The sequence below is a fragment of the Scyliorhinus canicula genome, chromosome 3 (assembly GCF_902713615.1).
Source record: "Scyliorhinus canicula chromosome 3, sScyCan1.1, whole genome shotgun sequence".
NCBI classification, from domain to species: Eukaryota; Metazoa; Chordata; class Chondrichthyes; order Carcharhiniformes; family Scyliorhinidae; genus Scyliorhinus; species Scyliorhinus canicula.
This window is the reverse complement of record NC_052148.1, coordinates 170121528-170134259: the sequence shown is the minus strand read 5'-3', so window position 1 is coordinate 170134259 and position 12732 is coordinate 170121528. Positions and strand designations below refer to the sequence as shown.

The 12732-nt window shown below is 45.1% G+C and overlaps 1 protein-coding gene across 3 annotated transcripts in view; it reads left to right on the top strand.

The window, feature by feature from the left end:
- Positions 1-1388: 1388 nt before the first annotated feature.
- LOC119963117 (AF4/FMR2 family member 1-like) overlaps positions 1389-12732 on the top strand; it is a 210477-nt gene continuing 199133 nt past the window's right edge. Inside the window, exon 1 of one of the 3 annotated variants that reach the window (XM_038791729.1) lies at positions 1389-1785. In XM_038791729.1, the coding sequence (XP_038647657.1) occupies positions 1769-1785 (17 nt within the window). In that variant the 5' untranslated portion in view covers positions 1389-1768. Of the gene's footprint in view, positions 1786-6961; positions 6984-7511; positions 7586-12732 lie in introns of those variants that run through there. The other 2 variants (XM_038791733.1, XM_038791728.1) reach the window with 2 other exon arrangements.

Here is a 12732-nt window from a genome sequence, read left to right as displayed (position 1 = left end):
GTTAATGTCCTTCCCCATGATGGATCGGTGTGTGTCTATATCGGGGATTTCCACCAGGGTCTTTTTCACAAATTCCGAGTTGGAATTTCAAGTTGGGAGCATACACGTTTACAAGGGTCACTGGCGTCTCTTCCAGGACTCTGCTAACCATGACATATCATCCTCCTTGATCCGTAACTGTCCTCATTGCTGTAAATACTGTCCTCTTATTGAACAGTATGGCCAGTTCCCCTAACCCTCACCCATAGCACAAATGGTAAGTATCTTCCACCCAGCTCTCTCTTACTCGCAGTCTGCCCTTTTCCCTCAGGCCGGTCTCTTGGAGGAAGATTATTTTGGCTTTCATACTTTTCAGGTGGGTGAAGATTCTGGAACTTTTCACTGGGCCATTAAGTCCCCAGATGTTCCAGATGACTATTCTGACGGGGAGTTTCTGTTCCCTCCCCCTCTCCTGCCGGATCAACCATACTTAATTTGTTGATGTGCCCCTGCACTCCGGGGCTTCCCTTTGTCTAGAATGTCCTGAACGCTGCCAGTCTCCGCATTCCAATCCGAACGCTGCCAGTCTCCGCGTCCCAACTGGAATACTGCCAGTCTCCGCGTTCCAATCTGAATGCTGCCAGTCTCCACGTTCCAATCCGAACTCTGCCAGTCTCCGCGTCCGAACTGGAATGCTGCCAGTCTCCGCGTTCCAATCCGAACGTTGCCAGTCTCCACGTTCCAATCCGAACGCTGCCAGTCTCCGCGTCCCAACTGGAACGCTGCCAGTCTCCGCGTTCCAATCCGAACGCTGCCAGTCTCCGTATTCCAATCCGAACGCTGCCAGTCTCCCTATTCCAATCCGAACACTGCCAGTCTCTGTATTTCAATCCGAACGCTGCCAGTCTCTGTATTCCAATCCGAATGCTGCCAATCTCCACGTTCCAATCCGAACGCTGCCAGTCTCCGCGTTCCAATCCGAACGCTACCAGTCTCCACGTTCCATTCCGAACGCTGCCAGTCTTTGCGTTCCAATCCGAACACTGCCTGCCTCCGCATTCCAGCTGCGTGTCGCTGAGCTCCAGTCCGGGGTTTGATACTCTCCGAGCGGAGCTGAGCCTGGAGTGTGTGAGCAGCTTCCGTGTAGCACCCTCCGGCCCCCGCCCCTCAAACAGGGCAGCCAGTTCAGCGGCTTCCTTCGCCTTGCATTGTGATAGGACAATAAGTCCTTGGACTCAGAGCCGGCGTTAAGTGCCTGTCTGGCCGCAAATAACATGTCCAAATAAGGAGGCGAGCGGACTGCACCATTCCGCTGTCAGCCTGGTCAACCCATAGCTTGACAGATTTCACCTCTTTGGGGGGGGGGGGGGGGGAATTAAATCTGAAAAGGGAATAATTTAATTTGCCCCAGTTGTGGAGCCTGCAGCCTGGATGGTGTATTTTCTAAACAGGATTATTGTGACCCCCGTCCCAGGGTTCCTCTTTCCCTCTGTTCGTGTGTGAATGGTTGCTGCTCTCTCTCTGCTGCCAAATGAGTGCCCGGATGGTTATCAGCTGCAAACTGAGCCAAGGCTGAGCTGGGCTCTGAAGCCAGGAGAATAAGCAGCCAGAGCCCCAGCTGGAGAATGTCCCAGGCCGGCTGGCAGCAGAGTGAGAGATCCAGCAGCAGCTTCTTCCTCCCCTCACTCCCAGGATCGGAGCAAGGGGGACATGTGTGAAGAGTTAGGGGGCAGCAACCTGCTTTGAAGCTGATGGCAAGTCGCTGCCAGCTGCCTTTTCGAACGGCACCATGGCCACTCACTCCAGGTAAGGGGCAATGAGCAGCTGCTGGCTCGCTCCGGACATTATTGCAGTTTAAATGGGAGGGGAGGGCAAGGATTAAAAAAGTAAAAAGTAAGGTGTTTTAAAGCAGCTGTTTGAACCATCCTAAAGTCTGAGAGGACATGTTTAGCTGACGTTCCCCACAGCCAAATGCCATGATGTTTAAAACAAGTTCTGAAAGTGTCACTTGGACTGGAAACCGCGAGGAACCCCCAACATCTATCGAGCTGTGTTAATCTGCTGATTTGGCAAAGAGAGAAAATGAATGGGTTCACTGTTCAATCGGTTACTCGTGGATTGACACCTTCGCTTTTCGGCACGCCAGTTTATAAATGCGTTTTAATCTTCGAATCTCTAATTTGTGCTTCCTACTTCCGAAAGATCTTCGGGGGTTCCCCTCCCCTATTTTGTACATTACTCAAACTATGTCAGAATTTGGGTGGTGTTTTTATTAGATCTGTCTCAAGTCATTTTTTGTTTTGGGGGGGGGGGGGGGGACGTCGCACTTTTTGTTGATTTGGAGAACTGTTAGGGTTTTGCAGAATTTGCATCTGTGTATTTCTAAAACAGTACTTCAAAACTGAGATAGTACTTCTCCAAACACGTTTGTGGATTAGGCGGTCAAGCTTAGGTCTGTAGGCCTGACTAGTCTAACAGAATGTGACTTTGGATTGCTGCTGAATTCCAGTGTATTGCATAACCCCCCATCCTGTTGCAGTTGTTGCAACTATCAGCCCCCATGACTGTCTCAACCTTTTTGTTAGATATTTTTTCTTTTCATCTTCTAACTTACATGATGGATCTTGCCACTATTTATCATAACTCCAATCTTTTTCGTTTAACTCCAATCTTTTTCACTGTTGCTCCCTCTAGTTGTTATGCACTGACCGAGAAAGTGTCTCTTTATCACCCAAGCCTACTTTTTAAAGTCTTTAAGGCACAATGTTGACTTTTCATTGATCTTTTATGCTCTTGAAGTGATGAATTACAGCGTTTGTTGATTGATTGTTTTAGTCTGTTTCAGCTTCAGTGTAAACTTTCCTTTTCAGGAGAACCAGGTTCAGACAATCCTAGTTCATTTTCCTTTGGACCGTAAACTGTTAGCACAGAAAGGAGGCTGGCCCATCGCCGCCTGGGCTGGATTCCAAACTAGAGTTCCAGAACAGTCTGGTAACCCACAGTGCGGCCCAGCCTCATATTTGGACTTGACTCTGGCTGCTCATTCAAGAGACTTTCACATTTTTAATCCTTTTCTTTGAAGTACTTTTTAATCATTGATCGCTGCTTAAATACACCTGAAAGCATTCAGATTTGAACATGATATTCAAAAAGCAGGACTATTGGAACAATGGATATTGCATTGCAAGCATTAACTTGTATGAATGCAAGTTATTCAGGATGCTTCAGTGACTAACTGCAGTACAGCCAGTGCACCCGGTGCTGAATTAGCTGCTTTTACCCAGAGCTGCAGTGTGGTTAAAATTGTTCTTTTGTGTCTCTGCAGTAAGAGGAAAATCAGCTGGGGCTTGCAGCTCATGATCCTTATCTAGTATCCCCTCCTATAAAATGAATGTCAGTGTGCCTGCGTGTCAGATAAAGCCAACTTTAGAGTCTTCAAGACTCACTAGAGCATATTGGAGAGCAGCTTAGAAAACAATTTCTGAGAACTCAATTGAAACTGTTGCCCACCATGATGACTGACAAACCACTGAGATAGCCATTGAGTGGCAGCTGAGCTGCAGTATTTGTTATGGATCAAATTGATTCCTCTTTGGCCACGGTTTGAGAATCCTGTTGGAGCTATGCATCATGCATCCATTTTAAATCTGTATGAATGGAGCCTGATCATTGGATCTGCCACATCAATAGCTCTGGAAGTACAGAGACTTCTACGAGAGTGGTATGTCTGGAGCTGTGGAAGTAGCAGTGGAGCCTAGGCTGGGGTGTTTTCCCACATTTGATGACAAAATGCAAGCCTGGGATGCCCTTGGAGCTTTCCTGGACAACGCAGTGATTGGTTACTGAGTGACACTGGTAGATGAAAGAAAGCAGATTAAACTAAGGAACAGAGCATGACACTAGGGAGCCTAAAAGAGGTTTTAATTTTGTGTACCACTATAAAAGCATTTTGTACTTGTCAACAGCTCGATAGTTATCATGTCATAGTGTAATCAAATCAGTGTACTGTAACAGTGCTAAAACATTGTGTGATGAGAGGAGGGAAACATTTTGACAAGTTAATTTTGGGCATTGGAAGTATTGACTTCTGTTTGTCAACGGTGACAAATTTTGTTCAAAACTTGAATATAGCCTGCTGGAAAATGTAGTAAAATTCTGAAAGTGAGATATCTTGCCCTCAATTATGTCCATGTGGAGTTTGTACATTCTCTCCATGTCTGTATGGGTCTCACCCCCACAACCCAAAAGGATGTGCAGGGTAGGTGAATTGGCCATGCTAAATTGCCCCTTAATTGGAAAAAAAGAATTAGGTACTCAAATTTTTATTTTAAATCTTGCTCTTGAATATTATTTACCATCTGTTTTTGTTAAGATTATCTTGGGCAGGTATTTTAGTTAATTAAGCTACACTGCTAGAAATCAAAACTACTGTGCCGCAGTGTTCCAGAGGCTCAGGCGCCATTTTGAATAATAAACAGATCTGAGCAGCATACTAAAATGCACATTATCTGACTTGGCTACATCCAGCACGGCCAGTCTTTTCTCTCTGGACTTTGCACTCTTCATGCAAACTGCTCGGGCCTCTAGAATTGTCCTCAAAAGGCACTCTTAGCTTACTCCTTTTGCAAACTGCTCAGTCCTCCAGAATGTCCTCTAGGTGAAAGGCACTCTTAGCTTACTCCTTTTTGGTACTATCAACTACCTTATTGAATCCCTCACCTCTCGCCCTTTCCCTTTTACCTCCTCACAATGTATTACAAGTAATGTATTCCTCATCTTTTTTAATAGCCTTCTCGTTATTGCCCCCCTCCCTGTAACTATGTTAGAACTCTCTGATTTCTCCATTACTCTGAGCATTATCCCTCACTATTATCTGATGTGCATTCAGGTGTCCAGGTTCCAACCTCTGACATTCCCTCCCTAAATGTCTGCTTCTTCCCACCTCCATCCCCATAACACACTCCTGTAATGGCATTCATAAAATATTTATTTGCCCAAGTTTTGGCCATCCCTCAATCTTTCTTCCTTCGGTTATAACTCCATCTCCTCGTGTTTCTTTGAAACCTTTTTGGATGCTATACCAGTACAAGTTGTTATTGCTTTCAGAGTAGTAGTAAGTTGGTAACAACCAGTTTGAGAAGTGGGAAAAGGTATTTTTCTCATCCATGCCTACTCGGCAGAAGGAAGACAAAAGTCATGGGTCCAGGATGTTGTCATTCTGCCATCAATCAGCATTGACAATGTGACACTGGAGGTTATTGATAACTTTACATATCTACACTCCAAATTCACCAGCAGTCTGTCACTTGATGCTGAAATCAACGCACATCACAAAAGCTGCAGTTGTTATGACCAAGCTGAGTAAGAGTGTGTGGAACAACAGCAACTTGACTGAGAATACCAAACTGTGAGTCTAAAAGCTTGCATTCTCAGTGCACTCTTCTGCAGCAGTGAGACCTGGACAACTTGGGAGCAGGATCAAAGGCTGAAAAGTTTCTACTGCCTCGGACGTATTCTCGGCATCTCGTGGTCAGACAAGATCACCAACTTGAGAGGTCCTGGGGTGAGCTAATCCATCCATCCATTGCTAAGCCAATAATATCTGTGCTGTCTTGGCCACCTTCATCAGATGGATGATAACTCTATGCCCAAAAGCCTTCTGCACGGTGACCTGCAAGTGAGATATGAAGATGACAAATATTGACACTGACAGCTGACACTGACAGATGGTTGCTGATGACTGTGATCTCTGGAAACTGACTGTTCTCAGCCCATTGTCTTCATCTGCTGCAAATGAAATAGAGACTACCATGTCAGAGTGAGGCCCTTACACCACAGAGACTACCATGTCAGAGTGAGGCCCTTACACCACAGAGACTACCATGTCAGAGTGAGGCCCTTACACCACAGAGACTACCATGTCAGAGTGAGGCCCTTACACCACAGAGACTACCATGTCAGAGTGAGGCCCTTACACCACACCAGAAGCACAAACCATTTTGAGACAAAGCTGCCAGAACAATGCACTCCAGCAGAAGGGTCCATTTTTGCAATTACAAAGAGCTGGGATTAAAGCTGGCACCTATTGATATAAATTAATATACTGTACTTTAGATTATTAAAATTTAAACAATTGTCCCTGTTCTTAAATCCATTAATCTAATTAAATTGGATTAGAGAAGATGCCACATTTTTTCAAGTTGGCCCTACGTCCTATTGTAGGGATGTTTCCATGGTATCCTGGCAGTCATCGCAAAGGAACATATGACATTAAAGCAGGAATAGGCCATTCAGCCCATCAGGGCCTGCTCTGCCATTTATCGCTGATCCTTCAACTCAATGCCATTTTCTTGCACTATCCCCATGTCCTTTGATGTCTTTAATATCTAGAACTCTATTAATTTCTTCTTGAATATGCTCTACAACTGAGCTTCCATTGCCCTTTGAGGTAGAGAATTCCAAACGTTCACCATCCTCTGAGTGAAGAAATCCAATTTTCGTTTGCAAGCCCAATATGTGTAGTCCTTGACCATAAATGTGATCACGAACATACAGAACCATGATTATGCAAGAAGATTTGAGTTCATTGGACAGTGATGAAGAGGAACCAGTGCAAATGTGATTTAAAAATAAATTTCAAGGGATACTGGCACTCTCAACACTACTGGCTAAGATCTGATAATAGTGAAAAACTGGGGATCTCACCTGAAAATATTTGTAATGAGTAGCTTCAATCATTTAACGTCTAAGCTGTTTTAAAATGATCTGCCTTTTTATTGCTTCCTATTAAAGGTTAAAAGTTAGACACCCTGTCCTGGATTTAAAATTATACTTTCAAAAATATTGCATTGTTATTTGACAATTTGTAGAGATGAGCAAAGCTGCTCCTGAGATTGTTCTAGTTTATGCAAGTGCTGACTTCGTATAATAGAAGCATGTTTAAATTGTGGAACCTGTACAGTCTTTTGCTGCCTGTTGCTGAGTCTACAGTAATCCTTCCCAAGGTCAGATTAATTGTGGCCTCTTAGTTTTTCAAATAGGCATGTAAGGCCACGAGTGGGACATCTAGACTGAAATATACAATAACATGTCATAATATCTACTACTTTTGAATGTTAGTGTTAGCATTAATTTGCCTTATTATAGGTTTGTATGTATTAATACTATATACTGTTTGTAATGTACTTTTGAACGAATAGTGTTAAAAATAATACTTTAATTTTATATAATTTCTTGCCATAGTAAAACCGTTAAATCACTTGACAATGAACTTTGCAAGAAATTACTTTGGCGAAGAATGGTTTGTGGAGGTGCATGTTGCTTTATTGCAGAAATTGGTACAACATTTCTCCCCCCCCCCCCCCCCCCCCCCCCCAATGTGATATAACAGGGCAATACTGGTAAACAGAAATTTAAATTCAGACTGCTGGTCAAACTTTACTTTCCACTGGAAACTAAAGATAACTTTAATCTAATCTGTTATGCCCATCTTGTTTTGATTCCAGCTCAGTTGCAAGAAAGGTCCTTGGCCTGTTTCTCACTCCAAGATGCTGCTAGACCTGCTGAGTATTTCCAGCAGTTTCCTGCCTTTATTTCAGTTACAAAAGTATGTTACTTTATTTTTGTTAATATCTGGAGGAAGAGTCCTGCTGCATTTTCTAGTCTCTAACTGAGAGCTTCCGCGGACATCAGTGCTGGTGCAGATATACCATATTCTCACCCCTGACTGGGACTATGATTCCTATTCCCAGAAGGGAACTCTGCTTATGCATAGTATGTGTACATTGTTCCTCCCTCAGCACAAAAGTTTTAGATGTCTAAACAGCATAAGTGACAACCTTCACATTTTGGAAACTTGTAAGTTTAAAAAAAAATTCTTAAGGGGCTTCCCTGGAAGCCTTTTTTAAAAACAAAACTGGTGGTGTTACTGGTCTTGTGGTGTCAAATGTCCATGTAAAATCTATTCTCCCTGCTGGGAATGTGCTTCTGCATCTTTGCAGTCTGGTTTGGCCTTGACTTCAGATTAGTATTGCGACTTTAGTATCCAATGAAGTGGAAACCACTTTTCACCAAAACAGAAGTGATTACAGAATAAACACACCCTCCATCTGCTGGATTTATCATGAAAGTACTATATTGTTCTTGCCCTCTTGTCAAAACTTGTGGCTGAAGCTTACAACCTGTGTTATACTCCCATGTTTCCTGTGAGATTTGCCTTGTAGTATCTTGTAATACGAGTATTTCTGACGGGGAGGTTATCCTGGTATAAAATGTTGGTTAGGCCACAGCTAGAGTATTGTGTGCAGTTCTGGAATCCACATTATAGGAGGGATGTGATAGCACTGGAAAGGGTGCAGTGGAGATTTTCCAGGATGTTGCCTGGGCGGGAGAATTTTGGTTATGAAGAGAGATTGGACTGGGGCTCTTTTTTTCTTCCTTGCAGCAGAGGAGGCTGAGGGGGGGATACAATTGAAATGTATAAAATTATGAGGGGCATTGATATAGTGGAAGGAAAGAGACTTTTCCCCTTGGTGGAGGGATCAATGACCGGGGGCATAGATTTAAGGTAAGGGGTAGGATGTTTAGAGGGGATGTGAGGAAAAGCCTTTCCACCCAGTGGGTGGTGGGAGTCTGGAACCCACTGCCTGAAAGGGTGGTGGAGGCAGAGACTCTCATAACATTGAAGTATTTATATGTGCTCTTGCAATATCAAGGCATATAAGGCTATGGGCTAAATGCTGGAAAATGGGATTAGAGTAGCAAGGTGGTTGTTTTTGACCGGCTCAGACGTTATGGGCCGAAGGACCTTTTGTGTGCCGCAGATCGCTATGAGCTTCTCCTTCAAGATCTTTTCTGTTAGTATTAGTATGGTCTTAAGTGACGTTTGCTTGGCCCTTAGATAGGAAGCCATGTTTTTGTTTTACAGCTTCAGTATTTAAATATAAAGGGCATAAAACTCTGCAAAAGCAGGAAACTTGAAAATACTGGAAATATACAGCTAGTCTGATGAGAAACGATTAGTTTAAATTTAGGCTTGCACCCTAAACATATTGTACTTTTTGCCCTGACCTTCTGTCCATCCACCATTTTCTATTTTTTCTTTTGGATTTTGTTTATTGTCATGCTGACAGTGAAAAGTATGTTTCTGCAAGCAGATCATTAACTACATGAAAAGGAATTAAAAGAAAATACATAATAGGGCAACATAAGGTACAATGTAACTACATAAACCGGCATCGGGTTAAGCATACAGAGGTGTAGGTCAGTCAGTTATGGACTGAAGTCAGTCCATAAGTTTCGGAGTCTGGTAACAGCGGGGAAGAAGCTTTTTTTGAGTCTGTTCGTGCACGTGCTCAGACTTCTGTAGCTCCTGCCCGATGGAAGAAGTTGGAAGAGTGAATAAGCTGGGTGGGAGAGGTCTTTGATTATGCTGCCTGCTTTCCCCAGGCAGCAGGAGGTGTAGATGGAGTCAATGGATGGGAGGCAGGTTCGTGTGATGGACGAGGCTGTGTTCAAGACTCTCTTGAGGTCTTGGGCCGAGCTGTTGCCATACTAGGTTGTGATGCTTTCTATAGTGCATCTGTAAAAGTTGGTAAGAGTTGATGTGGACATGCAGAATTTCCTTGCCTTCCTGAGGAAGTATAGGCGCTGTTGTGCTTTCTTGGTGGTAGCGTCGACGTGGGTGGACCAGGAGAGATTTTTGGAGATGTGTACCCCTAGGAATTGAAAACTGCTAACCATCTCCACCTTGGCCCCGTTGATGCTGACAGGGGTGTGTACAGTACTTTGCTTCCTGAAGTTAATGACCAGCTCTTTAGTTTTGCTGATCTTGAGGGAGAGATTGTTGTCAATACACCACTCCACTAGGTTCTCTATCTCCCTCCTGTATTCTGACGTTGTTATTCGAGATCCGGCCCACTATGGTCGTATCGTCAGCAAATTGTAGATGGAGTTGGAACCAAATTTTGCCACGCAGTCATACAGTGTACACAGAGTATAGTGGGGTGCTAAGTACGCAGCCTTGTGGGGCCCCGGTATTGAGATACTGCTCGGCTTCGCTTTGTAGCCCATTATGTTGTTTAGGCCTTGCCATAACCGTCAAACATCTGTAACTCTAGCTTGGTCTGATGTTCTCTCTTGGCATCTCGGATGGCTTTGCAGAGGTCGTACCTGGTTTTTTGTATAGGTCAGGGTCGCCTGACTTGAACGTCTCAGACCTGTCCTTTAGTAAGGAGTCAATCTCACGATTGAGCCAGGAAGTCCAGGAATGGCTGTCACCTCCTGAAAAACCCGTGCACTGATCCCCTTAGGGAGAATTTCACCCTCTCCAATTTAATAAACCCCGCCATATCGTTGACCCAGGCCTCCACGCTTGGGGGCCTCGCATCCTTCCACTGAAGAAGAATCCTCCGCCGGGCTACTAGGGACGCAAAGGCCAGAATGCCGGCCTCTTTCGCCTCCTGCACTCCCGGCTCCACTGCAACCCCAAATATTACGAGCCCCCAGCCTGGGTTGACCCTGGATCCTACCACCCTCGACACCGTCCTTGCTACACCCTTTCAAAATTCCCCCAGCGCTGGACATGCCCAGAACATATGGGCATGGTTTGCTGGGCTCCCTGAGCACCTAATACACCTGTCCTCGCTCCCAAAAAACCGGCTCATCCTTGTCCCGGTCATGTGAGCCCTGTGCAGCACCTTAAACTGTATGAGGCTAAGCCTCGCACAAGAAGAGGAGGAGTTCACCCTTCCTAGAGCGTCCGCCCACATCCCCTCCTCAATCTCCTCACCCAGCTCCTCCTCCCATTTACCTTTCAGCTCCTCCACCGAGGCCTCGTCTACCTCCTGCATCACTTGGTACGTTTCCAAAATCCTCGCGCCCTTGATTTGTGAGTAGCAGTGGTCAAGAGTGTTGTTGCCCTGGCAGCACGGTGGCACAGTGGTTAGCATTGCTGCCTACGGCGCTGAGGACCCGGGTTCGAATCCCGGCCCTGGGTCACTGTCCGTGTGGAGTTTGCACATTCTCCCCGTGTTTGCGTGGGTTTCACACCGACAACCCAAAGATGTGCAGGGTAGGCGGATTGGCCAGGCTCAATTGCCCCTTAAATGGAAAAAATAATTGGGTACTCTAAATTAATAAAAAAAAGTGTTGTTGCCCCTGGTGGGACAGGAGATGTGCTGGTGGAATTTTGGCAGTACCCTCTTGAAGTTGGCCTTGTTGAAGTCCCTGGCCACGATGAACCAGGCCTTCGGGTGTTCTGTTTCATAGTTGTTTATAACTGTGTACAGTTCGTCCAGCGCCTTCCTCACTTCTGCCTGGGGTGGGATGTAGACCGCTGTGATAATGGCCGAAGTGAACTCGCGTGGAAGACAGTATGGGCGGCACTTCACGGTCAAGTATTCCAAGTCCGGGGAGCAGTAGGTTGCTATTGTATATTGTATCTTGTGGTGTTTTCTTTGCTTCCTCTTTCCTGGTTTCACTGGACTCCTGTGACCAAAAGAGAACTTGATTTGCTCCCAAGTCTTCATCTGAGCTCCTCTTGTGTAATGGTTTGTTGACTTTGTCGCTCCATCATGCAAAGCCACAGCTAACACCCAATGTTTGATTGATTGAGTGCCATTAAGGCTGCCTCCCTGCTGTGATGTCCTGTGCTGGTGGTCTACTCTAATTGACTGACCCACACAAAAATTGGGAGAACATACAAACTCCACACAGACCCCCAAGGCAGGAAATGTACCAAGGTCCCTGGTGCTGTGAGGCAGCAGTGCTACCCACTATGCCACCATAATGTACAGTTGTTTCAACAGATTCACTTTCATCCTAGTGTGTCAAATATAAATTCAATGTTTGATTTAAGTATTTTACTGCAATACTGAGACAATCCTGTCCTGACAGAAATGTTAAACTGAGACCCATCTGTCTGTTCAGGTAGACATCAAGACCCACATTATGTTACTTGAAGAGAAACAGGCTCCTTCAGGTGTTCTGGTCAACATTAGCGATTGCCACCAAAATTGATTATTCCATCGTTTATCTGACTTGACAGAAGCCTGCAAGATTATGACCAGGTTTTAAAAAAGAAAATCTTTTCACACGGCAAGCTGTTCCAGTACAGCTACAACACTGGAATCTACCCAGCAATGTTGGAAATTGCCCAGGTGTGTCCTGTAAACAAAAAGCAGGACAAATCCAACCCGGCCAATTACTGCCCTACTCTCCATCATCAGTAAAGTGATGGAAGGGGTCATCAACAGTACTATCAAGCAGCACTTACTCAGCAATAACCCACTCACTGACGCTCTGTTTGGTTTCCACCCGGGTCACTCCGCTCCTGACCTTATTACAGCCTTGGTTCAAACATTGGCAAAAGAGCTGAACTCCAGAGGTGAGAGTGACTGTCCTTGACATCAAGACAGTATTTGATTGAGTATGGCATCAAGGAGCCCTAGCTAAACGAGTCAGTGGGAATTAGGGGGCAAGCTCTCCGCTGGTTGGAGATATACCTACCACAAAGGATGTTGGTTGTGGTGGTTGGAGGTCCGCCATCTCAGCTCCAGGACATCACTGCATGAGTTTCTCAGGGTAGTGTCTTAGACCCATCCATCTTCAACTGCTTCACCAATGACCCCTTCCAACATAAGGTCAGATGTGGGGATGTTCGCTGTGCTGTTCAGTACCACTCGTGACTCCTCCGACACTAAAGCAGTCTAACAAATTCAAAAACGACTTCTTCCCTGCTGTTACAAGACTCCT